Source organism: Besnoitia besnoiti, chromosome IV (assembly GCF_002563875.1).
Source record: "Besnoitia besnoiti strain Bb-Ger1 chromosome IV, whole genome shotgun sequence".
NCBI classification, from domain to species: Eukaryota; Apicomplexa; class Conoidasida; order Eucoccidiorida; family Sarcocystidae; genus Besnoitia; species Besnoitia besnoiti.
Genome location: NC_042359.1, coordinates 2,763,750 through 2,790,980, shown reverse-complemented (window position 1 = coordinate 2,790,980; position 27,231 = coordinate 2,763,750). Strand labels below are relative to the sequence as shown.

Here is a 27,231-nt window from a genome sequence, read left to right as displayed (position 1 = left end):
TGAATTTGCCCCCTGTGTAGGGAGGGTATCGTGTGTGGCATGCTCCACGTGATTGATTGGTGACCTGCATGCTCGGACAATGTGTTCGTCGTAGCCAGTCGGCGCTTGAGTCGTGTTTTTACGGCGTGGGGCGGCACCAGTGCACTCAGTAATAGCTTCACGTCACACGTGGCTCCCAGTTAGCCATGTTGGCGCACTGCGCCCGAGGGTTATTGACAGAATCCCGCACCTCGAAACAGGAACTTGGGGCCTGGCAGCAGAGCGCCTAGACCCGACAGCTCCGCAGGCGTTCTGTAGTCTTCACCATCCATGTTTCTCGTTACCTCGCCGCAGTGACAGGAACTGATTGCTTTCGCCATGTAGCATATTCGTTACCCTGCACAGCAGTTGCCTCGTAGTTGTGTGTTGCAGGTCACCGGTGCTTCGATGTGGTGCGCCAAGTGCGCTGCACTCGCAGAAAGTGGAGCAGAGAATCATTCCATGTACCTGGGTCCGCCACGTCCGTGTGCAAGACCTTAACGCCCCAAAAGATGATACTTGATTAGGCGCATAAAGTCCTCTGGTGCAAATGGAAATGAACGTACGAGGCCGCTTCGCGCCGGCCGGTGCAGGGAACGAATTTTCGAGACCAGCATAGGATCGAGGTAGAATTGCATGTACCTACCGCCTTGACTCTCCTCAGCGCATGTGCTGCTTCGCTTTCAAGCCGTTTTGGTGTAGTTATCACGGGAACTGGTAGCGTCTTTAGCAGGGAACAGCATTCCAAGAAGCAGTCTCTGGAAGAGGTGACTCTGGAAGCACCCGCTTCTGTTTCGCGTATTACACTATTTCGAACACCACAGCATGGAATATGGTGCATTTTTATTGGTTGTCTCTGTATCTAGGCTACAAATCCTCTCTCTCGCGCATCTCGTGGCGAAGCGTGCTCCCCCTTCTTGGATTCGCCTCTTGCCTCGGTTGGTGTGTTGTTTTCGATTTCTCGCTCGCGTTCCATGGCAGCTGCTCGCTCCGAAACACATATTTCTGTAGCACTGAGTCCGGAATGGACAGCTTGATGCGCTCGCGTGTGAGTTGCTGATACATGAACGCCCGTACGGCCGGCATCTGCCAATAAGGGTCTCCTCCTGTACCGGGGAGACGAAAGCCGCCTGCAGGCCTGGCCGTTCGAAAGAGGTCTTGGAGGTAACTGTTGCACGCAAACTGAATTCGAGAACGCAGTTCAACTGCTTCTTTTGCAAGAAGCTTGTGGACGTCCCCAGAGAGGACCTTTGTCGCCCAAGAGGCCCCCCGCTTTGCGTCGTCCGCGATGATTGCGTCCAGGTCCAACCGACCCCCTGACCAGTCCAGATTGAACATGGGTGGCGCTGCCGCCTCATATTCTTCCTTCTCCTTTCTTTTTCTTTCTTCCCTCTTTTTCTCTTCAGCTCTCCGCTTCTCTTCTGCCTGCGCGCGCAAGCGAAAGTAAGCGGGGTCATGCGCCAGCAGGGCCTCAAGAGGACGGATGCGGTCGTTCTCGACGATCGGAGCCTCCGCCGCAACTCTTTCGTGGGAGGAAAACGACGCCGAAACGAGCTGAAGCGCCGGGATCGAAATGGAGAACGGGAAGGCCCCATCACGTTCACCGTCAAGCACGTTGGAGACAAGAGGGGGAAGTAAAAATGAGGTTCGCGAAGGACTCGTCTCGAGTCGCTGGGTTGGAGACTCAGAGAGAGCAGGTTCCGCAGGAGATGGTGGTGAAGACGAAACGACCGGGGCATTTGTTTTCCCAGAGCGAAGGCAGTAAAACAACGAAAGGAGAACCGCTCGCAGGCATTGCCACAGCGATACGACCACCACGACTCTTCTGTCCCTCGCCTTCATGTTGGGATCCAAGCCTTCAATATGCTCCGACCTGTGGAATAAGACAGTTTCTAGTCGTGTACCGAGCCGAGAACGATGCAATGCAAGTCGGACCTCGCTTCCTGGTCACTCGACCTGGTGCGACGGTGCGCTGGTCTGTTTGCAATTGCCAGCTAAGAGAAGCGTCTCTGCGTGAAGCTGAGATCCGCGCTCCTTCAGTCAAACAAAAGTGGCAAGAATTGGGCTGAGGACGCGTAATGGTGTCGCTCCCTGCGTGATCTTGACTCTGAACTCGCGGAACGACGAGAAGGACTGGCTACTTGCTGGTATCGCGTTGCCGGGGTGCTGCGCGGCAACAGTGTGCGGCCAGGCGCGGGTGCAAATACATAAACCCTAAACCCTATCTCTGGCGTTTTCCGCATGCATTGCCGCATTCAGGCTACCGACACACACGATTGCTTGCTATCGGCTTCTGCTTCAGAAGGGTTGCGAGGGCCAGTCGTCGTACACGGTAGGAGAAAGTGCAAGAGAGAAAAGGTGGACTGCCGAAGCGAGCCAGGCAAACACACACATGCATGCACATGCACAGCGAGCTCGCGAGTCGAAGCACGATATAAATCCGAATGAGCAACGGCCGATTTCCGCACAGAAAACAACCGTTAAATCCTTTTCCAAGGTGTCGCGGTTCTTCTCGTCTATCGTGGATGAACCACGAGCTCAACTGGTGCGCACCAACGCTGCCGCTGGCTTGCGACATCGGCTGGGCTGTGCGCATGTGTGAGGCCTCTCTGTGAAGGCTCACGCATACGCTTCCGGAGCGCCTCGGTTCTTCTCTTTTTCTCATCCCCTTTGCTCGACTATCTCTAACTTGCCTACAAAAGCGCTGGCTTCTGTTTCCGCGTCGAACTCGCTTTCGAATGCGGTCACTCAGCGAGACTCGCGAGGGAGTTTGTGGCGGTCGCACCACGCGCTTGGCCGTCTCTCCTTGGCTTTGGCGACGAAACCAGCCACGGGCGCCCCCGGAGGCTCTCCACTTCCAGCAGAAACCTCTCTAGATCTAAGTCGAGGCCATCTCACACTTCCAGGCTCTGCACGCCGAGAATGTGTGGTGCGACGCTCGACAGGGCTCGTCGTGCGACGTCACGCTTCCGCAGGGAAAGCCTATCGTAAGACTCCGCGGCTCGCAACTGCTACTTTTCGGCATGCCGCCGGCAAGAAGGAACCAATATGTTGTAGAATGCGATTCGCCGTCGAAGAAGACACAGAGGATGCCCGAACCGGGCGCCGTCTCGGGCTCGCTGGCGGCGATAGAGGCCGGCTGCCCTGGAGGGAAGGGGAGGGTCTCGCCGCGAGTCAAGGCTGTTCGTCTCAGGCCCTCGCGCCGGCAGCATCAGGAGCGTACCCCTGCGGCGCCCACGAATTTCCTTTCTCGCCTTCTTCGCGTCTCCCTTTTCGGCAGAATTCGCAGCAGCCGCTCTCGCAGGTCAGCTCTGAAGGGCGCCTCGACCCCGCGGGCGCCCTGCAGGCCGCGTTGCCCCTGGCGGGCGTCAGCGCTGGGGCTTTGGGCGCGGCAGAACTCGAGGAGATTCCTGGCGACATGCACTCGGACGCGTCGCAGTCGCGCCCGGGGAGGCCGGTCCTGAAAGCAACTGGCCTCTACGGCGAAGGCTTCCACTGCGTCTACCTCCTGCGCTCGCTAAAGAACTCGCGCTACACGTACGTTGGATACTCTGTGCATCCACTCAACCGCCTCAAGCAGCACAACGGAGACATTGCGCACGGCGGCGCCTGGAAGACCAAAAAGTGAGCCAACTCGAGACTGCACAGGCGGCGGAAGGGTGCTAAAAAAAAGGAAGAGGAGGAATAGAGGAGGGATGTCGTCCGCGGGGACATGCGCACATATACCTCCCCTTCGCCTCCCCCCCCCCCACCTTCCCCGCCGGTGGCACTGCGTTGCATCTGCGCTTTGTGCATGTCCGGAGAGATCCTTGTCTGTGTCGTCTGGACGCGCAGGACGGGCTATCGTACACCCTAAACCATAATCCGGGCGCTGCGTTGCTTCCTGTGCTTCCTTTGCGCCGGCAGAAACCGTCCCTGGTACCTAGTGCTGGTCGTCCACGGCTTCCCGACAGCCGTCGCCGCGCTGCAGTTCGAGTGGCGGTGGCAGCGCGCAGCTCCTGCGCTCGACTTCCTTCCGCGGAGTGCGGCGCCCGCTGGCTCACAGGACAGGGCGCGAGCTTCACAGCGACCGCGCGCCCTGTCGTCACAAAAAGGGAGACAGCGTGCAGTGGCCTCTTCAGGCGGCGACAAGAAGGCGGAGCCGGCGAGCCGCCGCAGGGGCGATGAGACCCCGACTCACACGGCCGCGGCAGCAAGAGAAGGGCTGAACCGTGCACAGGTGAACAGACCCCGAGGAGTCGCGCCGCAGCATGCGGCGTCGGCGCCTTCGTCCGCTTCGTCTTGCGTTTCCCTGTCTGGCGTCCCGTCTTCCTTCTCGGCATCACGCCCGTTGTCTTTTTCGTCTGCGCTCCGCGGGCCTCCGTCCTCTCTGCTGAAAGACGAGCCAAGCCGGGCTGCGGGAGACGCCGGCGCGCGCCGGAAAGCTACAACAGAGGGCCCTGGCGCCCCCGCGCCCGACTCAGGCCGGCAGCCGAGCTGCGGTGGGCTCGACTTCGCGCGGAGCGGCGCAGGCGCCGAGGCCAGAGAACGCGAAGGCCCGCGCCAGACGGAGGAAGCGCCCGCAAACCAGCGGAACCTGGACGAGGATGAGCCGCTGCAGAGCGAGCCGCCGCAGAGGCGGCGGCGGAAGCGTCAGCTGCTTCTTGCGCAGCTTGAGCGCCAGCGGGCGCAAGAGAAAGAAGCTTCGCTGCAACACACGAGTCGGCGAGCGGTCCCCGCATGCCACCAGAAGACCTACACACTGAGTCGAACGGGGGGCGTCGTCGTGCGCGTGGGACAGAGACTCAGGGCCCTCCTCGCGCTCCTGCAGGCGGCGCCCTTCTGCCGGATGCCTCTTTCGATCCACGTCGTCGACGGGAGCGTCGCGGCGCCTTTTTTCCGCTCTGTGCTTCTTCAGCGCGCGGAGTTGGCGTCGGACCGAAGACACGCATCCGCCCCGGAGTCGCTGGCGCACTCCGGGGCGGCTGCTGCCTCACCACCGCCCGCGGCGCTGACCAGAGACGAGGCGCGAACGGGGGAGAGCCCTGAGGCGGCGGGAGCCACCCTCGCGGCGCGCAAAGCCGCAGGACTCTGGCTCGCGCCACACGTCTCTGTTTCGTTCGGCGCCGCCGAGCTCCTCCTGCCGCTGGTGGTCGCCAGTGGCAAGCGAAAAGCGGGGCCTGGCGAGGGCGCGACGGCCCAAGCCACGGAGGGGAAAAACCAGGGACTTGAGGAACGCCACTGCGACGGAGCAGACACGCGCCGGAGTGACGCAGCGACAAGAGCAGCCCCGCGAGACAGTGAAGAAGGAACCCCGGCAGACAGGCATAAGCAGGGAGACTCGCAGCCAGTGAGCGAAGGCCAGGAGGGGCGATCTGCTTCAGAAACAGACAGCCAGGCTAGAGAGGACTGGGACGAAACCTCCCTAGACGCGAAGGGGAGGGAGGCACACTCGATGAACGTGGACGATGAGTCAAGCGCCAGGCCATTCGCCTCCGTTCACGCCGAGACGAGCCCGCGCGAAGACATCTCTGCAGCGCGGGGGCGTCGCTGTGGAGGAAAGCCGCACGTGACCCCGGGCGCAGAACGGACTCCGAGAGGCGAACGGGCGCAGGCGCCGCTGCCGCTGTTGAGCCGCGCCGTGCCACTGGGACGGGAGTTTTCTACAAGGAAGGGAATGCAACCGGTTTCCTCTGCATCTGCGGCGCCGTCTGCGGATTCGGATTCAGATCGAAGCAGCGCTGCGCCTGCTGCCCTCGTTACGGTGGCGGCGTCCGGGGGAGCCTCTCGCCCTGCTGCGGGCGCGTCTCCCTCGCCTCTACCACAGGCGTGTATGGCGTCGGGAGCTCGTTCCTCTGCGGCTGCCGCACCTTCCGAAGTCCCTCCTGTGGCGTGTTTCCGCGATGAGGAGGGCATGCTCGGCGCTTCTGTCGCATGCCTCCTGTGCGGCGCGGCCTTCGGCGCTCGCCAGCGCGCGACCCAATGCGCGACCTGCGGAGGCCTCTCCCACATCATCTGCGCAGCGAGGCGAGCGCTGCAGACAGAGTTCGCACGCAGAGACGCGCCGCCTCTCGCAGGCGAGACGCAAAACAGAGGCCGAAAGACCGCGCAGCCAGCACCCCCTCTTCCTCCTCCAGGCGAACGCTTCGCATCCGGTCTGCGCGACCGCCTGCGCCTCGGGCCTGCGTGCGGGAGCCCTGCGGCGGAGGACACAGACGGGCGCGACGAGGCCCAGGGGGTCATCGTGGAGGGGGGCGGCGGCGACGCTCAGGGGGGGGGGAGAGAGGCCAACGGCGAACCGCCCGCGGTTGACGAGAGCCGAGGCTTCGCGCTCGTGCCTGAGGCGGCGGAGTGCGCGCGCTGCGGCCGCGTGGCTTCTTGGTCCGCGGTCCTCAGCCGCTCTGTCCGCTTCGATCTGAGCGAGGAGACCTCGAACCCGCGCGCGAAAAAGGCGTGCACTGCGAGGGTTTGCACAAGAAAGAAAGAGACAGAGAACGAAGAGGGGAGCTCGAGCTCTCCTTATTCCTCGGCGCGGCCTCTGCACGCGCCCCCGACATCTGCCGCCTCTGCTGCATCTCCGTCAGGTCCTGCGGTTCCGGGGCCTCGGGCCTTAGGCCCCGCCCCTGCGCCCCGTTGGGCGGCTTACTCTGTCGCGTCGTCGTCGTTCTCTGGGTCTCCAGCTGACGGCGGAAAGGCCGCGCCGGCGCCAGACAGCATCTGCGGAAGCGCGCGTGCGTTTGCGGCGACCGGCAGACGCAACGAGTGGCGCGGGGGAGAAAGTCCTTTGCGCAAGGATGCTGCGACGAGGCGAACGCGGCGAAAACTGCGCGGAAGCGGAGACGAACGCGAAGTCCGCGCGGGCGCCGGGTCTGGCAGACGTAGGCGTCGAACAGAGCTGCGCGGCGACACGCGCAAAACGCCAGGGAGCGAGGCTCACGCCGGAGAAGCGACAGGCGACAGCACGTCGTTTCTCCTGCAGACAGGAGAGGGACAGTCGCTTTCTGCGAACGCGGAAAGCCCGCCGCAAGAGATTGACCTCTCCTCAGACATTCTCCCAACCTTCGACGCGACAACAGTCATACACATCCTTAGCAGTGAAGACGAAGCGGAAACGGTGTAGGGAAAGGTCCCCGCCGTACAGAGGAACCTTCGGCGACCCCCAGAACCATTTGGAGGCAGCTGGAGAGTTCTCAGACACTGCAACTGACGGGGCGCATGCGCGTGTGTCTGCCGTCGAATGCTCGCTTTTCTGTCAATGAGTATATTTTTTTGAATTTCGCGGTCCTCGGGGAGGGAGACCTTTTCGAGGTCAGACACACGCACGGCCATGTGTATGTGCAGAAGCATGTCAGATGGAGCGCCACTCGACATGGGCATGTGTATCGGCCGACGCGTATGCCGAGCTCCCTATGTGCAGTGTTTGTTTCAAGTTTGTCAAATTGTCTCCGCAAGGCAACCGTTCTTGCGCTGATTTTGTTCTTAGCCAGCTGGAGTTTTTTTTTCGTGTGCCGTGCCCAGCGTGCAACTCGCACCAGCGAAAGGCTTGCAGCTCTGCTGCTCAGTGCGGGCGCATTTCTGAGCTACACTCGAAAACCCCTCGCGTTGGCGCGTGGAAAGAGCGAGCAAGACGAAGGGCAGGTCTGAGCAGGACAGCTGGCTGGATGAGGCCGAATAGGGCAACACAGATGGAAGCAGACGCTGTGAACGAGTTGCAGCATGACCCGTAGCCGCTTTCCTGCGCATCAACAGATTAGCACTTCTACAATCGCTGGCAAGGGGCCGGTAGATGCTTCGCGGCGGCTTCGCAGACGATCCAAAGCCCACGGAGGCGCCCGCTTAGAGCGAGCGAGGCGTTCGCCCGTCGTCTGGACCGAACGTTGTTGACACACGATTGGGATGGGATTATAGGGTAGGTCGTCTTTTTTCACTTGTTGTCCGAGACCAAACGCCTCGTCACGCCGTACAGGGCGAGAGCTACAAGAATCAACCAGTACGGTCAAGTCTATCGAGAGAACGGACTGTAGACGGAGGACACATACGCTGCTGCACTTTGATCTAATGCGTCCATAGGACACTGCGGATAGAGACCAAACGTGGCAATCCCACACTGAGAAATACGTGCACCGCAGGGCTCAGCTCTCAGTAGAGGGCCAGACTCCGAGAGCGGCAGAGAATACTTGAGAAGCGCGTAAGGATCACAGCGGTAAGGGCGTTTCGGCTTCCAGTGCGCATCGCGTAGGGGCAGAACTGTGCCACGTGCTCAGCGCTCGTTGAAGTTCTAGGCGAAAACACTTTCTGCCGGTGGAAGGCTGAGAGTTAGACAGAGGGACAGAGGCAACTGCCTCTACGAGCAATAAGTGGCTTCCATGCATGGGTTATCGGCGCACATGAGGGGTGGCACGCTACGGCTGATGCCTCGGCACTCCGTGGGACAGTCAAGAAATCTACAATAGTGCGTGACAGACAAGGTACCCCAAACCTTCGACTGACTCCTCGTTGAAACATCTTTTGCGTCGTGTTCACAGAGATACGCTCATAAAACACGCTTGTCTTCGCGGTTGTATACCTGAATATGCCGTCGGATCCGTGGAAATAAGTACTAGATACAGATGTTTGTATATGTTTGTATGCATCGTCTCGATGCTGCGTTTTTCCATTCAGTCTGCGTGTGTTTAAGTGCTCCTCATCGCAAAACTTATCTTCCCTGTCTGCCCATACTCTACTTTTACGAGCCAAGGACGCTCAGACCAGGGACACGCCTGTGTTTGCGTGTTGTTTTGTACCGGATCCCAGGCTGCGCCTCGCGCGTCCAAAACTATGCGTGTGCTCAGGGACGTAACTCTGAGTGATGCAGTATACGTTGTGAAGCGATGTCCTACGTGAGAAAGTATGCAATGGCGTTGCTGCGCCTTTCCTCAGCACCATTGCTGGCTTATAGTGCATCTGATGGTTCATGTGAGTCGCTCTGGCGGACAGGGTTTCGCACAATATTTGTGCATTGTCTGGGAAGGATCTGCACCAGGCGAATGATTCTCCCGTTCTGAGCGTCGGTCGGCGCCCTAGGCCACTAGCGCTTTTTCCTCGTGATACAGTGCCAGCGCCTAACCCGTCCACTCAGTCTGGGCATCAAATCCGCGTGCAGAAAAGGCAGGGACCTCCGCGTTTACACTCGGACTCAGGACACTAGGCTTTACTTTTACGCATACTTGTTTAAGCGGCTAAAACACACGTTTTGCATGCGTGGCCGGCGAGAGCCGCCTTCCGGTGTGCTACGGCACACTGTGAACCCTGGATGAACAGCTGCGAAAAACATACATATCCAGGAACTCATAGCCATATAGAGGAGACGTCACTACTGGTGCGCCTTATAACGGGGAACTGCAAGCTACGGAAGGATAGGCTTGGGAAAGATATATGGAGGTCGTTGCAAAATTCATTTAGTCATCCGGCTTTTTTTTCGCGTAGAGCATCACAGGGGGGGAAAAACGTTTTGCGCTTGTTGTCAGAGGGCCTTCCGCGTTCGATACCAACACGCACTCAAATGGTGGGGGGATGAGACAGTCCTGAAGAACGTCAAGGGAGTCCATGCCCCTACACTAAATACAAACAAATGTCGCAGGGATCTTCAAAGTCCGATCGACTTCCGGGGCTGAAACGAATATTGATCCTGGAAGTCCCTTCTGCGTATTGTATGAGACGCCAATGAATGATGCTTTTGCCATGCCTCGATGCATTGACATTACCGTGAAAAACACTAAAAATATAGGTGCATGCTGCATCGCGAAAGATCACATGACCCGCACGCCTTTTCGCCTTCACATGGATACACACGCGAAGGCGTACGAGCTTTGGCAACCTCGTTGGACTGAAACGAGTTACCTAATTGGCTCGACCAAAAGCGTCACAGAGATCCAAAAGAAAACCGTCACAAGGCTCGGGGCTCCTCCGCCCCTGCTGGGACTTCGGCAGACAAGATGGTGATCTCTAGTCTCGGGCGTCCGCACAGGAGGAAACTCCTTTTTTTTCCGTGTCATCTTGTGTGCTGTGCGCTTCTCGTTTCCTTGTATCGTCTTTCACCCCTACGATCGGAAGCACGGAATGAAAAAAAAAACTTGTTTTCTTCCTCAAAAGAAGGGGCCCCTTTGCCTCGAGTCGAAGTGGTGAAAATCGGTAAATCCGGCCTAACACATGGCGACGTTCGGCGCGATGTATATTTAGTGAGAGATGAGCAGCTTCAAATTATTGATAAAAGTCGCACGATGATTTTCGCTCCCTTTCGGCGGGGCAAGAATCCTCTGAACCAGAGGGCGTTTGCGTTTGACGGGGAAACCTGCATGGAGGACTCCGTAGAGTATGAAGATCTCTTTTTGAAATATAAAAAGAAGAAAAATCTGCGGCGCCTCTGGACGAAACGATACACACCCGAGGGGGCCATTTACACATTCAAACCCCCAGCGACATCCGAGAAAAATAATGATGCCGTACCTAGCCCGGAAGACCCCGAGGTCCGTTTCTGCGTGACATTAACCATTTCCATGATGATGATTGGAGGGGCAGATGAAGTCCGCGGAGAAGGTCTTCGCTACTTCAACAACACTCTTTCTCTTGTTGTCTTTTGGTCTCCTTGGTGAACTGAACTCCCATGACCGTGCTACGCGCACATATTTTACTTTCGCGGTCGCGGCCAGGCGCCCGCAAATGGATACAAAAATCCCGCCTCACTCTCTGCTCAATCTGGACTCGCTCTGTCACACATACTGATGAACATCGGAACTGAGAGCTCTCAGTTGAGTTACTCAGCATAACTTAGAGCCCTGAGGAAAAATAGTTCCCGCATCCAAACTTCCAGAATCCGTAGGACGCCTATAGCGTACTCAATTGGGCTACGCAAAAGACTGAAGCCGTCTACAGCCTTGCTTCCTCTAATTTGTAAAAAAACCTGAACTAGTGGTAAATGTGAGAAACTACGGCAAACGTTCTCTAGCACGCACTACGACTCCAGCGGATACCAGGAATTGGAAACTTCTTTCGAAACCCACTCTAGTTCGTTTAGCCGGGGCATTCTGTCCTCACCCACCTCACCCCGCCGAAGAATGCAGATGAGATTTTCTTCTTGTGTGTCTGGTGTGCGGCGACGCCAACGAAAAACAAGTTTGGAAAGAAGGCAGGCATGTCGCACCTAGATACAAGTTTCGTTGCACATGCCGTTCATTTACGAAATTCTAAAAAAACTTCTCTCACAAGAAAAACCGAAAACAGGAGAATAGCGGACTCCACGAGACAAGCCTCAAATGACACCTGGTCATCCGTTCGGCCTCCGCTACAAACCTCTCGCGAACTGGAGACCCAAGACTGGGAGACTGCGCTCGAGATTGTACGCCCGCAAACACGCATAGGAGCACCGCCGCTTCCTACGCAAAAACAAAACGAGCCTCTCAAGCCGCAGCTCCTTCATTTCCCTTGATGCGTTTCGAAAAACGCCTCGATGTCGTCCTTCGTTAAATCTACTCGACGCGCCAGGACCTGCAGAAACGCGAACGGCAAAGGCACATATTCAGTCTTATGCACGCCTACATATATATATATATATATATATATATATGCATATACATACTTTCTATATGTTCATATGGAGTGCTGCTGTACGCTCACCTCCACCTAATCCCACAGGTTGCTGCCTTTGCATAGAAGCTTTAGAAGGCACTCTTGTGCTTAATATGAGCCCCTCCGCTACGCATTGAATTCGGCTCTCATCACCCAACGTACAGAGAGAGGCAATGACTCTCCCAACAAGACACAAAAACCTGACCAGGCCACCCACAGACGCCACGAGACATCGTCAGTGCGCTGGAGACGCGGCAAAAAGTTTTAGAGGACGAGCAACTTTTCATCGGCTTTTGCGTTACCTTTTTGATTTCGTCAACGGAGAGACGCCAGAACTTGCCAGACGACGGACCTGCGAAGAGGCAAAACGAAGGAAAATGAACACAACCGAGCACCACATCTCGAAATTGTGATGTCGCGCATCTCAGGCCGCGACGCACGCGCACACTGCATTTTCAAAAAGTCATTTCGTTCGCTAGCAGTGACTCGCTGGTGCACAGGGAGGGGAGCTGCCGCGAACACCGGAGGCCCGCGCGATTTGATCATCAAGACTCGAATTCGTTGCTTGCACCACCCCAAAGAGCTGCTCGGGTATATCGCCAGCGCAGGCTTATCACAAGAAGACACAATGACTTTTTTTATACGTAAGTATGCGTATATAATTTATGTACTACACGGCCTGGCACGGAGGGGAAGGGGCTATATGCCGAGTTCACACAACGCAGGCGCGCGATCCAAGCTCGCACGGTGGATAACTTCTGTATGCGTATTTACGTATGCTGCGCGCTGCGTCTTACCCCAAATGTCAAGAAGCTCGTCGAGGCTCCCTAAACCGAGCAGTTCGCTGATTTCCAGCAGACGGCCAAACTGCAGAGACATGCGTACCAGACACAAAATCCATCTTTAACGTCCCAGCTCCGCGTTCGCCAGCCGCGAAAAGCCCACCCCGCGGCCGTGGCGTATATGGCAAAGACACGCTGCAGAGAAAAGGCTCACTTCGATCGACTCTACGCGCGCGTCGGTCCGTAGGAACGCGGCGACGGCATGGCTTCGGCGCTGGCACAGTTCACAGTTTTTTCAACTCGCTCGCCTCGGGCGCCCACAGGAACCGCGAAAAACGACGAGACCGCTGGCGAGGGTCCACTGCCTCTCCCCGCACGCGCGCTTCGGCTACCAACCCCTTCAGCGCCACCGGTGAGCGTCCTCGCCCCCGCCGTGCGCCTCTGCAACTGCCCCGCTTCCCCCCCCCCCTCCCCCCCCCGCCCCCGCAGCGGCCTCGCCGTCTTTCGCTGCGACCTCTTTTCTGTCTGGGGTCTCGGGACTGAGCGCGGGCGCCAGGCAAGCACCCACTGGCAACGCGGCGTCGCGTCGCCTCACTTTCGGTCGAATGGGAGAGTCGCAGAAGATCCGGACTCTAGCCAGGGCCCCCTCGCCCTGCTCGGCCTCGTCGACCGCGTTGTCGCCTGCACCGGCCGCCGCCGCCGCGAGGGCGCCGAAGAGACTGGCGCCCGCGTCAAGCGCTGAGCTGCCATTTCTGAAGACGGCAGCCGAGGAGAAGTCCAGCAGGTTCCTTCGCGAGGCGAGTGGCGCGCGGCCGACGCCCTGCCCCCCTAGCACGGAGGCCCCCGCCCCCGAGGCGTGGTGCAGCGCCGAGACCTGCTGCAGAAAACGCCGCAGCTGCGCGCTCAACTGAAGGCCGCCCAGCGCCGTGTACGTCTTGTCGAGGAGAAGAGTCTCCATCTTAGTCGCGAGCTGGAAACAAAGAAAAACACACCGCGCCTGCCACGCTCGAAACAAAAACCCAGCCGACTGTTTTGCCCTCAAAGCCACTCCGCTTCACCGCCGCGCAGGCAACAACACAAAGCCGCGGCGGGTGGGGAAGAGGGGGTGTACGGTTTGCGCAGCTCTTCGCTCCCAGGGAGATCCTCCGGTCGACAAAAAAAAGACGAGAAATCATGCAGCGAAAGAGACGACGCAGTCTCTGCTGCAGGCAAGCAGGGCCCAATACGGCGGACGATACTCCGGAGGCGCGGCTGCAAACTCACGCCCTTCACAAACCATCCGCGGAGGCCAGGGGAGCCTCGTCTGCATCCACGCACCCCCCCACCGAACTTCGTTCCCAGCACACTTGAATACAATATATATATATATATATATATATATATATATATATATATATATATATATATATATATATATATATATATAGATACATATATGCATAAGCCTGCAGGCGCGCGCATCCACGGCCTATTATGATGGCGCGTCAGCGCTTGTCTGTGCATGCGTGGGGGGGGGGGGGGGGCGGGGGGGGGCGACAGGAAAGGAGCCTTCGCCGGATCTTTGCATTTGCCTCACCACTTGCAGCAGCAGAGAGCAGCACAGATTCTGCGTGGGCCGGTCGTACTCGCGACCCACGTGAGAGAGAATGATCGCCAAGCCGCGCTGCAGCTGCAGCCGCCAGCGCTCCTGAAGAAGGCGCTCGTCGCCGCCCTCGCCTCCGTCCTGAAAAACGCCGAGGGTTTAGAATTTAGGCGAAGCGAAAGAGCGGCACACGCAGAAGCCGCCGTTTTGCAGACCTATATCTGTAGCTGAGTCGACTGCAGATGCCTATGGGCATTCTAAGGGGCTAAGCACTCTCTCAGTGCGAGACTTTGAGAAGGGGCGAAGCACTTTCGCCGAATTTCGAGGATCCACACACGCAGCCGTGCAGGCGCGCAAAGAAAGTGTAGATCTGTTGTTGAAGCTTACCATGAAGTCCCCGCGGCTGCCCAGCGTCTGTCCGCCAAGACCAGCGCTTTCGTCGCCGCCCGCGGTCCCGCCGCAGGAGTTGTCTTCGTGGATTTCGAAGACCGCGTTGTGCAGCAAATCGAGGCCGCGGTGCAGATGCGGCTGAACAAACTTGAGCGTGACCCTGCAGCAGCGCTCGTGCAGGCCCTGGAGCTCTTCAACGACCCCATCCACCGCCTGGAGGGACGCCAACGAAGAAGAAAAGAGCTATGCGACGCGGCCGCCAAGCAGATCGCGGACCGAAAAGACAGCACTTTTTGACAAGTCCGGCGCTCGGAATGCTCAACAAAAGGAGGAAACAGCACAGAAACCCACCGAATCGACCGGCTTTTGTCCTTTCTTCGCGTTTGCACGCTTTGACGCAGAGTGTCTCGTCTGCGGCGCCTGTGCTGGCGCGCAGAGAACGCCCTCCTCACCTGCAGCGTGTACTGAAACATCATCAAATCGTTCGCGGCCCCTGTGCCCGCCTTCGCCGCCTGCTGGCTGGCCGCGCCACGCTCTCCTCGCGGCGCGTCTTCAGGCGCCTCATCTTCCTCCGCCTCCGAGACCCCGTCTGTCGTTTCGCCGTCACTCTGCTCATCTTGGAGATCGCGCGCCTCGTCACCGCCGGCGTCCTCTGTCTCCGCCTTTCGGCGGCGCGCGAAGGCCTCTGCGAAGTCCCTCGCAACGCGGTCTTTGAATTTCTTGAGAGTCTCAACCGCCAGAGCGACGTTGTTGACGCTGTGGGGCCAGCTGTAGGAGGAGCCTGCAAACGCCACGGCACACGCTTCGCTCGCAACTTGATGGGTGTCTCGCCAACCAACCCAGAAAACACATGCCCTCCCGTCCGCAGCGCCTCCGTCGGCCCCGCGGCCCCGCAGCCCCGCCGCGCTGGCCTGCGCGCCAGACGCTTCTCTACTCTCCGGCGTGACACCCCGGACTTCTGCTGTCGCACACAGGCACCTGCAAAATTCTTCATACCCTGGCGTACGACCTGGGGGTTGCTCCCCCCCCCCCCCCCCCCCCCCCCCCCCCCTCCGCCTGGTCTACGCTGTTGCGTTCGTTCTGTGTGGCCCTGAACAGCTCATTCTTTCGCGCCCTGCTTGTTTGGCTTGGCGCTTCTGGTGTGACTGCCTTGCGACCTCACTGAGACTCTCCGGTGGCTGGCCTTCGCGGCGCCCAAAAATCTCTCGCAAGCTCTCCCCGAGCGAGTAGCGCAGCGCGTGCGGCTCATGCTAAAGCGCCACAGGCAGGAAATCACACGCGCAGCCTCACTCGTATTGAAAGCAACGCATGCGCAGCACATCTACTGGGAAGCAGCCTGCCCGCACAGCCAGAAAGCGATCGGAATTTCGCCTCCGCGCGCCCCCCGGGCCTGGCAACTGCGGTGGCGTCTGCAGATCTACATGCAGATCTGCGTGCGGCCTAACCACGTGTATAACCCGACACACGCACTTACACACACATATATACGCTCCTCTCGTCGAGTCTAGGGAGACTCCGCGCGTCAAGCTGGCGTCCCCTGGGCGCGTTCTCGGTTTCTAAAACCCGTCGCGCGCGCCGGAGTCTTCGCGGGGTCAGGTCGCTGCTTCTCCTCGTAGCGCGTCCTCTGCGGCCTTGGCTGGCGCGCGCCCCTCCCACCTTTGTGCTCTAGCGTCGCGGACGCTGTCTCACCTTGATGTAGTTCGCGTAGTACGCTTTGCTCTCTTCGAGATTTCGGCGGAGTTTGGCCTTGACGTCGGAGGAGAGGACGGCGCAGACGTTGTTCACGACGGCGCAGACCGCCAAGACGTCGAGGCTGTTGATCGCCCGCAGGACGCTCTTGGTGAGGATGAAAAACACGTCGTCGATGACCGTGGAGTAGAGCCGCTCGTCGTCCTCCTCCTCCTCCTTCTCCCCCCCAAACGCCCCCCACGGCGCGAACCCGTCGCCGCCCACCTCGACCTCTTCCGCCCGCGCGCCAGCCGGGAGCAGCGGAATCTCGTCTGCGACGTTCAAAGCTTGGTCCACAGAGCTAAACACAGACAGCAAACGCAGCGCAAGGCGGTGAAGCCAACACACAAGTCAGGCGTGAAACAACCGAGCGGAACCCGCGCAGGCCGCTCGAACGGAGCTGAGACACCAAAGACGGAGGAGCTGAAGCATGCTGTCCTCAGGCGACGCCCACCGCGACCTGACGGCATACGGTATCGCTGCTCCTCTGGCGAGCCTCTTGGCCCCTGCACTAAGCCGACCATTCGAACCGGGGGCGTGCTTTCATTAACAGAAAGGACAAAGCATCACGGGCGTTTGTGAATCCCATCAGAGTCTTCTTGCGTTCGAAACCACGACTCAGATGCGCGCACAGAGAGAACGCGGGAAGAGACTGGAGCGGAGCCAGAGGCGGACTGCAGCCACGCTCACAGTCTACAGGAGTCGCAGCGGGGACGCGAAAGTACTGTGCAGTGGCGCGCGGCATACGAGGGCGCGAAGACACATGAAGCCTCGGAATCAGACGACGCAAAGCGACACGGAGAGCGAGCCGGGGAGGCATACCCGATGATGAACGCATTCTCCAGCGAGACGTAGTGCGCCATGAGCTCCTCGCGGCCCTTCATCAGCGGAGAGCCTTGGAAGGCGAGATCCCCGCAAGCCTGAGAGCGCGCGGCCAGAGGAAACCACAACACGGAAAAAAACCGGATCCGGATGGAGAAAAACCACGGAAAACCCGCGCAAAAAATCCCTGAAGATACACGACGAAAGGCGGTCACCCCGAGACATGTGCACGCCGAAAGGACGCGAGCGCGCACACGAGAAATGTCTACGTACCAATGCCGAAAAATGCACACAAAGACACATATTCATACAACAGAGTATCTAAAAACATTATCTATCTGTCTATCTACGTATCAATGTGCATACATATGGCGTTTATGAGCTCCACGTGGAAGCCGGCGCGGCCCTGCCGTCTCGACTGCGGTCTCAGTGAGGACTTCACTGCAGGCACCGACGGGATGGAGGTGCGTGTCTTTGCATCTTTTCTCTTTTTTTAAACACGCGCACGTCTTCGACGCACCGAGCACTGTCGGACGAACTCGACGAGAGTCGGGGTCCACGTCGAGCTTTTTCCTGTTTTCTTTTGCGTCTCCTGCGCCGCAGCGTCGCCGTCCTTGCCTTCCTGCGGGCCGTCGAGCTGCGGCTGAAGGAGCAGAGACGAGCCTCTGCGCGCAGCCGCGACTCTGAAGCGCCGGTGGAGGCGCATGCAGCACGCGCTCAGCGCCACGATCTCGGACAAGACACAGTCCACGCGTCTGAACACGCAGCCAGCAGACGCCGCGACTTTCCAGAGCGATAAGCTGGTCGAGCCTCACTCCAAACACATAGACGCCCACATGTAGCTGCCGCTCTGCGTGCTGAAGCCGGAGTAGCGCTCCACCCATGATGCTGCTAAGCATACTAGCACCTGAGTCGCAGTCTTCGCTCGCGGTTAAGCAGAGCAAGAGCGCGAATCCATAGCTCCCCGCACTGCAGCCCGCCCGCGAGTCTCTGCAGCACACACTCCCTAGACCCTTCCAGCGCCGCTGCGCCTCTATCACGCACAGGCATTCACGACTCTGCTTCCGCGAGGGTACACACACAAGCTATATACATGTACAGACATACAAATACACATATATATTTATATATATGTACATACATTTGAGTAGGTGCACGCGTGCTGCATGTGCGTCGAGGACTTTGGTTTGTGGTGTGGGCTCGCATGCCCGGCCTATGCTGGCGGCGAAGCGGCAGGCTCTGCAGAAGACGAAGCAAGCTTCCTGCTCATTTGCGTCGAAGACTAGCTCTGCGCACAAGCGAGACTCACCGGAGACTAGTCGTCGTCTGCTTTTCGCCCACCTTCATGGCCAGGACGTCTTCGCTGCAGACAGGGAGCGATGAAACAGGCGTTCGTTCTGCATGTGGCTCTTCAAACGCTTCAAACGCTGGAGCCATGTAGATGGGGCGCGAGGCCGCGGGGCTGCAGACTTGCGGAGAGTCCCCGCAAGCAGCACGATGACAGGAGATAAAGGGGGAGACGTGTGCGGAGAGCGAGCAGTGTGTGAACTCAGTGGAGCCCTTTTTGTTCTCTCAGGCGCCTTGGAAGTGCCCCCCGCCTCGCAACTCACTTGCAGTCTGAGAAATGGTTGAGAATGCGCACACTCTGGATGTCGGTCTCCTGGCGCAGGGCGACGATTGCGAAGAGGCCTGCGGCCGCGGCCTCGCCGCTCATGCTCACGTTCGCGCCACACGACCCGCACGGAGGCGCCGCAGCAGCCGCCGCCTCCAGAGCCTGCGCGACGAAACACAAACAGACGCACCGGGCAGCAGTCCATACGAGGAATTACACACGACGACACACAACGAAACTACAGACCCATATTTACATGCATGCTTACATGTATGCATATATATATATATATATATATATATATATATATATATATATATATATATATAGGTAGATACATTCACACTGACACGCTCGCGTTCGTGCCTTCCCAAGTGTCTCTGCAGTGTTCATATCGAGGGGCATACATAGTGTGAATTTGTAGCCGTCTACGCAGCGTATGCCGACGCGTCTCAGGGCCTGCATGTCTTTATTCTTCCAAGGACTAACCGCCGCCCCCCCCTCCCCCCTCGGAGCCCAACCCCCCAAGCGTGAAGAGGCCTTCCCTCGCGCCCCCGGGCCAGCATGTGGAAACCCGTGCGGGAGGTTCGAGACTCCCTGGCCGCGGCCTCGGCGTCTCCGTACTTTCACGTGATGAACGATCATTTCTGCAACTTCGCTGGAGAGCTGCGCGAAGGCCGCGCTGTGGAGATGGTCCTGACTCCCGTTGGAGGCCGCGAGTGCGTCTCCGGCGCAATGCCGCGTCGAGTGTTGCTTCTGCAGTTGCAGCAGGACTCTGAAAAATGAAGCAGACACACCGACGACACTCCAGCGATTCGCTCCAAGCCCCATCAACTCGCGCGGCTGAAGAAGTTCAGGAGTCTTCAGTTCTGCTGAAGCGCTGATCCCACAAAACAGGAGGCGCAGCCCCGGGTCTGCGCACCACAAACCCTTCGACCGACTCGAGAAGTTTCGCCGCGACGAGTGATTCGGCCCACTCTTGCCGGCGACGACGCACGCGCCTTCGCGCTCTCGCTCTGGGGCCCGCGCGGAGGCATGACGAGAAGGCATTCGCCGTTGAATCGCTGCAGGCTGCCTGGCCAGCTTGCGCCCCGCTGGAAGCGAGTGCGAACGCGGAAGAAATCCGCCTGCGTCTGGCGGGCACTCACTTGAAACGGCGCGCCGCAGTGTCAGCCAGTTGCGCGCGGAGGAGCTCGACAAAGCGCTGAAGTGCGTCCTGGTGCAGCTGCAGCGCGCGCAGCAGAGCGAACGCGGCAGCCAAGTCTTTCTTCCACTCTCCGCGCGGACCGGCGCCGGAGAGCTGCCCGCCTGCGTCTGCGTCCCCCCCCCCCCTCTCGATCCCCCCCTCAGTTTCTGCACGCCCCCTGTCGAGCTTGCACGCGCCCTCGCCTTCCGCGTCGCGGTCGGCGCCCCCCGCGACCGCCCGCCGTCGGGCCGCACGCTGCTCGCGCGTGGCGCTGACGCACGCGGCCGCCACACGGCGCGAAAGGCCTTCTGTCAACTGGGCTTGCAGCTCCTGAAGCTGATGAAGGACAGCGGCCTCGACAGTGCACAACCGCGGGGGGGGGGGCGCGGGCCCCAGGGCCCCCAGCCCCTCCGTGTCGGCAGACTGGGGGGCGGGGACAGGGGCTGCCTGACCAGGCGACGAGGGCGCGCGCGGCAGCGCGCGAGAGGCAGTCGGCGTCGCGTAGCGCGCGTCAACAGAGGCGAAAAACGCGCGGATCTGCTGCGCGCGGCAAGCGGCCTCCGTCGCATCGAGAAGATTCGCCTGAGTCAACGCGGCAGCCAGCTGGTCTGGAGGCAAACACGCACGTAGAGGCGCAGCCGATGCCGACCCGAGCCCACACGCAGAGCCTAGACCAAGCGAGAGCAGAGCGGTCGGAGAACACTCAGCTGCAAGCGCTGCTGGCCTGTAAGGCTTCGAGACGCTTTCCAACCGTCGCAGAAGCCTGCGCCGCTACAGAACCCCACACACGTATATAAATGTGCAAGTATATATACATATATGGTCATAAGTGTATGCAGAGAGACCGACGGCTAGGCAGCTTGAGCGCAGCGAGCCCTCTCTGCGCGTCCGTCTGCCATCTCCACACTGCGGAGGTGCGGGAGGATTCAGGCCCACAGGTGCATGTCTCCGGCTTCTGCAGAAACCAAGCGCACAGGTGCGTACCTTTCAGCGTCCTCAGTTGGAGAATGCCGTTGACAATGCCCTTGGCTTCCTCCAAGTGTTGCTTTTCGGTTTCCAGCTCGCGGACGACAGCAGCCATGGCCGCAGTGCGCGCCTCGACACGCCTCAGCCGCTCTCGCACGTTCCCCGTGGCTGATGTCAGCTGCGTCTGCTGCTGGCGGAAGTCGCAGAGTAGCTCGACCTGGACTTCTTCTTGCCTCTCCCGAACCTCTCGCTGACCCAGCAAGACGGAGAGGAATGCGTCGACCTCTTCCTCGTACGCAGCTGCGCGACGCTCTTCCTGCAAAAGCGAGTTCAGGAGAATGTCGCACTCCGTTGCTCCCTTCCCTTCGTGCGCCGTCGGCCTCTGCGGTGGCCTGGGCGCGCTCGCGCCGTAGATGACCCGCGGGCGGTGCGGGGAGGGCGAAGGAAGAAGCTCCATCGTGGAAGTGGGAAAATCTGCTTTTCCACGACTCCGCTCCGTCTGCGCAGCACGATGCAGATAAGCACAACTGAGATGCTGCTCGGGTAGACAGGAGACCTCAGCTCGAAGAGAGACCCGACGCCACGGCACCTGAAACCCGTCTGAATATCCGCGACTACGCGCAAACACTCTCCACCGGCGCCGCTCCAACGAACAAACAGGACCTGCGACTACAATGGAGCTTTACGTCGAGTCGCGATGGCGGATAGGCCAGAAAAATGAGCCAGTGTGCGCGCGCTCATGACGAAGCGGCCTGTGGTGGCGTTGTGACATCGGCAGACGCAACAAATGCAAGCACGTGCATCTCTTCATCAGTGCGTAGCACCTGCCCCGGTGTGCGTTCGTCGTAGTGATGGGGAGAGAGCTTAGAAAACGAGTGGCTCGCAAGACTCAACGGCAAGGAAAGATTTTCAGGGTGCATGCAGGGACAAGCAGAAGAAATAAGAGAGTACATATTGCCCTGAAGAATGCCCACGCAAGCTAACATCCGGAGGCACATGCATGCTTGTCGAAGACAGGTAGAGTGCATCGCGTTGCCCGATGCTGAAAGATGATATCCTTAACGTCGACAGCTCTTTTCGCGACGCGGTGGAGCGTACGGCTCTGATTCGGGAAAGAGACACACACGTAAGATGGTGGAGACCAACCAGCTCACGCACGGCTTCACCAGCAAAAAGCCTATTTTCGCGAGGCTTCGCCAGCCTATTTGTGGTCAGAAACACAAAAGCAAAACGAGACTTAACGGCCGCCCGGAAAACAGCTGGTTTCCAGCGCAGACACCACGGCCGTGAGCTGCACACCTTGCCGAGTAGACACCCTCAACACTGTGAGAGGTTGGAACTTGAGGTAGCCAGTGCCCGTTTACTCGGCGCGGAAAAAAAGAAGGAGAAAGCAGACGAGAGCCGAAAAAGCACGGACGCAAGAGAAAGAAGCCGAGCGATTCATGGCTTGCAGACACGACAGGCAGCGTTGCATGCATGCTCAGGAGCGTAGAATGGCTGGCTAAATGCGGTCTGAGGGAAAGAGACACCAGGTACTTTCTTGCGCATACGATGAATGCTGCCAAACTCTAGTACATACTATGCATTAGTCACTGGGAGGACTTGTTTTCATGAAGGGTCACTCTTACCGCGTATGCTGCATTTTTTCTGAAAAGCCAGTTGCTAGTAACGGCGACACAGGAATCGGATTTGCGTCACTACTGGCTTCTACGTGCCTATGTAACACGCTTGTATGTATAGAGAGGCGAGGTTCGCCGGCTGTGTGACCAGTTGCATGCAAGAGGGTCTCTTCTCAACCGCGTAATAATGCGACTTGTAAAAGTACCCAGCTAGGGACGCCGCCATACTTTTGAGGAAGATACAGCGGGACTTGCTCTGTGATATTCGTGAGCTACCTTCTCCGATGGCAGCGAAAGCACGGCCCCTTCGAAGACACCTAGTGTCGTCGCGGAAACTCCGCAGGGCTGTCCATGTGTGACAACCAGGGTACAACAAGGCCCCTGCATGGCCTTTTTACGCCACGAAACAGCAGCGCCAGTCGTGGCACTGAAGCCGTTTCCCGTAGTTGCGTTTCCGTGGCTGTGGCATCTTGCACCGCTTCTTGTTGGCGCACGCTCACCGACAAGCCATGTTGCGGCTACGGATGACCGGACGCAAAAATATATATGAAGCAAAATATACCCAAAACCCTACACCGCAAGTGCACGACTGAAAGAAATCTTTGACCCCCTTGCAGTTTCTGCTCTCCGGGTCCGGCTGTCCTCACGAGAGGCTTCTGTTTAGTGGATGTACTAGAAATGCGCCCCGCGAGACTGAGTTGCAGAGCCCCGCGTATAAAATCTACAGTACGATTTGAGATTTGTTACGTGACGAGCGGTGTGTTTAAGACTAGTTTACATGCGCTCATTTTTTTGCGTGCCTTTGTCTGAGTGCGATGCTAATAACATCTTCTCTTTGCAGGAGACGTAATGCTGGATGCGTGGACGCGATCGTCGAATTGTGTTCGCGTTGACATGGTCTTACAGTTGACTAAGAAAACGTTGTCTCAGCCATCTACTCGCTGGCAATTTCCCGGAAGCGCAGCGCACTACAACACGGTGTAGAAACGACGGCTACGTTATGATGGCTAGCACGACTGTTGCCTACGCGTCTGAGGTTTAAGTACCTTTCTTTCCTTGACGCCTGGGCGTCTCTCTAATTCGCACCAGCGTAGGAAAATTGGTAATCTCGCGCAATGTGATGAACCGCTCGAGGGCGTTGGCTGCGAGAGGTTGTCAGAAGTGTCGCCGATGTCATCGCGTGTAAATGAACTGCTGCCGGGTTCCCTTTCACCGGCTATACTGTGGGGTTCCCGACCCCGCTTGACCCGACGCACGTCGAAAGCAGTTTGTGGACTGTCTCTCATCAAACAAGTTGGTGGGCATGGGCCGCTGCGCGAAGCGCTGCGTTGACACTTCGGCTGCAATTTATCTTAAGATCAGAAGACGTTATCTGCATTTTTAAGTGGGCACAGGAGCAACACGGGGGCGTCAACCGCGTCAACCGCGACGCGTCGTTCTCCCAGGGGTCGACGCAGCCGTGCCACCTCGCTCTACTCCGTTGAGACGCCTTGCCAGCGTAAAGAACTGGTCAATTGGGATCCGGCAGCCCGGATTATTCACACAGGCTGTGGGTCGTTGAGGTGCGTGGCGAATTCTCTTAAGTTATATCTTGATGCTTAGCATGCTGCCCAGCATGCCACTGTCTGCACACTGAAGGTTTGTGTAACCAAGTCGATGCGTCTCGATTGGCTGCACCAATGCAGATCCCCGAGCGTTCGTGCCGTGTCCTCAAACACTATGCAACAGGCAGGACGAACGCCTTAATGATTTCGTTGATTTATGTTGTCCTGGCGGGAGATAAGGCGTACGATGCGTGTACGCTATGGCCAAAGACGCTGCTAGCAGGTGCTTCGGATGCTCCCGATGGTGAGTACCCCGTACTGAGGCTGCTGCGCTCACGCCAACACTGACCATGCCTCTGCCTCATAGGCCCGCGATGGATTCACGGCAGAACGGTGCCGTCGCTTAGAGGACACTGTGGTATTTGGGTTCGAAGGATAAGAGTTTACGAGTCAACAGAGAAGTGCGCCAGCACTGCGTGCCAACAGTTATCTCGTCACATACGCTCACCAGAGCAGCAGAGGCGGACGCAGGTCATCTATTACTCCAGTGGCCACATGCAGAGACCCTGCAAACTTGGCGTCTAGCGGAAACCCTGCACCACTGGTGGCGAGTGCGGAACTGCCTGAGTTGCAGCTTGATAGGTTTCCGTATTTTCGTGGCTTGGTGTCATTCCCTCAGATCCAGAGCGTCCCCCCCTGAAGCTCCCAGTTGTCCGTCTTGTTCGCCTATCAGGATGGAAAATAGCAGGGAGATATCATCCCGTCCTCCCCACGACATCGGGCGGCAGCCCCGTGGCTGGACGATCGCATCCACAATCAACTATCCCCTCGCCTGATGGGTGTCACTCTTCTGCCTCTATTGGCAGTCCACATCCAAGGCGCGAGCCGAGTGGGGGACATCAACAAGCTGCGGAGGCAAACCGACCGCGGGCTGGCACCGGGCACCGTCAGGGCGCCCTCTCAAGTCTCCTACCACATAGCGGATCCGGCGGCGCAGGTCGGGAATCCCGCGGAATTCTGCAGGAAGGTGAGGCTGAAGACAGCGGGCCCTCGAGCCCGGTAGCGCCGCACTTGGTCAGCGGCACCAGAACGACCGCGGTTGGCTCGGTCATCCGTGGTTTCTCAATGGGAGGGCGAAGACGGACAGAGCAGCAGCCCGACCCATGGCAGTAGCCCCAGCCATGGCAGCAGCCGGAGCTAGGAGAGCAGCCGAAGCCCATGGTAGAAGCACCAGCCATGGCAGAAGCGCCAGCCATGGTATAAGCACCAGCCATGGCATAAGCACCAGCCATGGCATAAGCACCAGCCATGGCAGTAGCAGCAGCCCCGGCAGTAGCCGCAGCCATGGCAGTAGAAGCAGCCATGGCAGTAGCCGCAACTATGGCGGTAACCGCAGCTATGGCGGTAGCCGCACCCGCAGCCATGGCAGTAGCCCCAGCCATGGCAGTAGCAACAACCATGGCAGTAACCGCAGCTATGGCGGTAGCCGCACCCGCAGCCATGGCAGTAGCAGCGGCCATGACAGTAGCAACAACCATGGCAGTAACCGCAGCTATGGCGGTAGCCGCACCCGCAGCCATGGCAGTAGCCGCAGCCATGACAGTAGAAGCAGCCATAGCAGTAGCCGCAACTATGGCAGTAACCGCAGCTATGGCGGTAGCCGCAGCCGCAGCTATGGCACAAGTCGCTAGTCTTCTCGCTTTGCTGACGGGGAAGAGGCACGTCGAAGGACAGCGCACGGAAGTGCAAGTCGACGTGCCGCAGGTCAGCCTTATGGCAGTTTTTCCCAGAGCAAGTGCGCAAAAGCTGTCGGGTATTATGAGCAGCCCTTCTGGAGAGATTGAAGAAGCGCCTCCACGCACAGAAACACGTGGCGCCTAGTCGCCTGAACGTGACTGACCGGGGTAATTCATCGTGTTAAAGTCAGGGCCGAACCGCAGGTGCACCTCTTGCTATGGACTGCGGTAACGAATTCATCCAGAGCGGGGCTCTGTTTTTGGGCCAGACGGTTTGTATCCGTGGAAGCGTTATACATGTTGCCGGCGCTTTGTCGTGTTTGCTGTCTCTCGATGACGAATTCGCATTAGAGCTTCTGAGAGGCACCACCTTACAACCGGGTCGACCTTCACGTCACGCTTCAAGAAGAGGTAAGCCATATCTTTGCCTATTTCGGCACAGTTCTGGCTTAGCGCTGCCGCGCTACATGGTCGTATCTGTAAGTACGAGCCGGGCAGCACCTTCGCCGAATTTACAGGTGATTTTTCTGCACAGCCGAAGGGTTACAAACTAACGTATTCTGCAGAGCCAGACGGATCTCGAGGACAGGGCTGCTTGTCGGGGCTTATGGACTACGAGTGATATGAGAGAAACCGAGCTGCAGCTCGTAGGTTAGGCGCCAGAAACAGACCATTTGAAGGCAAACAAGGCAGACGCTTACAGGATTCTCAATCATTTTTTACAGGGTATTCTGGCATATGTTCATCTGTAGTGAGCCTCACTATGGCGGTGGTGGCGGGCAAGGTTTCAACTCCTGGTTATAGACGAATTGAATTCTACGCGGTGCTTGAGCTTTTGCACTTCGCGGTCGTGCTGTGTGGATCCAACGTCTCTTCGATGCCAGTCACCAGGTCTCAGAATGCCCCTCTGTACGGCCCACTGGACGAGGGGCGGATTCGTGCCAGACCAATTTACGGTCCCTACGCCGGCACGCAAGCTCCACCGCCCCCTCCTCGCGTCCGTCCAGTGAAGGCTTGGATGGTGCGGGCTGCTTTGGGCTTAGCTGAACATTTCCCTCCAGGGTCTGAGGAGAAAAACGAATATGTACAGAGCATCGCAGATATCGCAGCTTCCGTAGCGACGGCGGACTCTTCAGGACGCGCCAGTGGTGGCGGAGGACGCCAGGGGAGTGGTGGCGAAGAGTCGGGAGGCCGACAGCCGGAGGCCACTCCACATGGCAGTGACGACGACGCTTGAAGAGTAAACAAGAGATATGCGCGCAGCTTCCTCACGTGAGACTTTTGAATTCGCTGCATTCGCATTCTACCCTGTATATATGATGACTGTGTAGAAAGTCAGTGAACCGGAGATAATCGGTCACGTGTACAACGACCGCGATGACTCGCTTGGCCGGTCAGTCCACAACAACGCATGTTTCTTGAAGGCGACCCTGCGAGAGTTCCACATTGTACTACACGGGGTGTGTCGATGCGACACAGGATAACTGGGGCGATCCTACGCGCGGCTCGTGACCTGCGTGGCAGACTGTCGAGTTCATGTAGTTGCCGTCATGTGCGAGTGTTGCTTTCGTGAACTGTGAAATGCCGTCGATTCTCTGCGCTACTCCTCCTGATTGATTGCAGCTGGACGCACTGATGACTCGAAGAGCATCGGCGGATAGGA

General features: G+C 58.4%; 6 protein-coding genes across 6 annotated transcripts; 3 read left to right on the top strand and 3 right to left on the bottom strand.

The window, feature by feature from the left end:
• Nucleotides 1-885: 885 nt before the first annotated feature.
• On the bottom strand, nt 886-1,860 carry BESB_055090 (uncharacterized protein; the record flags this gene model as incomplete). Its single annotated transcript, XM_029363944.1, has 1 exon — nt 886-1,860. One exon carries the CDS (start codon nt 1,858-1,860, stop codon nt 886-888), a length of 975 nt encoding a protein of 324 aa, XP_029219867.1.
• A 1,216-nt stretch (nt 1,861-3,076) lies between these two features.
• Nucleotides 3,077-7,117, top strand: BESB_055080 (uncharacterized protein; the record flags this gene model as incomplete). Its single annotated transcript, XM_029363943.1, has 2 exons — nt 3,077-3,642; nt 3,925-7,117. The coding sequence occupies 2 exons, from the start codon at nt 3,077-3,079 to the stop codon at nt 7,115-7,117; spliced, it is 3,759 nt and encodes a 1,252-aa protein (XP_029219866.1).
• Nucleotides 7,118-9,971: 2,854 nt separating this feature from the next.
• BESB_055070 (uncharacterized protein) lies at nt 9,972-10,628 on the top strand (the record flags this gene model as incomplete). Its single annotated transcript, XM_029363942.1, has 1 exon — nt 9,972-10,628. One exon carries the CDS (start codon nt 9,972-9,974, stop codon nt 10,626-10,628), a length of 657 nt encoding a protein of 218 aa, XP_029219865.1.
• An 820-nt stretch (nt 10,629-11,448) lies between these two features.
• On the bottom strand, nt 11,449-21,126 carry BESB_055060 (uncharacterized protein; the record flags this gene model as incomplete). Its single annotated transcript, XM_029363941.1, has 16 exons — nt 11,449-11,520; nt 11,904-11,953; nt 12,399-12,468; nt 12,979-13,353; nt 13,960-14,106; nt 14,353-14,568; nt 14,808-15,313; nt 15,518-15,605; nt 16,045-16,384; nt 16,906-17,003; nt 17,426-17,660; nt 18,215-18,268; nt 18,516-18,679; nt 19,142-19,292; nt 19,666-20,311; nt 20,688-21,126. The coding sequence occupies 16 exons, from the start codon at nt 21,124-21,126 to the stop codon at nt 11,449-11,451; spliced, it is 3,651 nt and encodes a 1,216-aa protein (XP_029219864.1).
• A 3,653-nt stretch (nt 21,127-24,779) lies between these two features.
• BESB_055050 (uncharacterized protein) lies at nt 24,780-25,867 on the bottom strand (the record flags this gene model as incomplete). The annotated part of the gene is made up of 2 exons (XM_029363940.1): nt 24,780-25,536; nt 25,779-25,867. The coding sequence occupies 2 exons, from the start codon at nt 25,865-25,867 to the stop codon at nt 24,780-24,782; spliced, it is 846 nt and encodes a 281-aa protein (XP_029219863.1).
• A 464-nt stretch (nt 25,868-26,331) lies between these two features.
• Nucleotides 26,332-26,805, top strand: BESB_055040 (uncharacterized protein; the record flags this gene model as incomplete). The annotated part of the gene is made up of 1 exon (XM_029363939.1): nt 26,332-26,805. One exon carries the CDS (start codon nt 26,332-26,334, stop codon nt 26,803-26,805), a length of 474 nt encoding a protein of 157 aa, XP_029219862.1.
• Nucleotides 26,806-27,231: the final 426 nt, after the last annotated feature.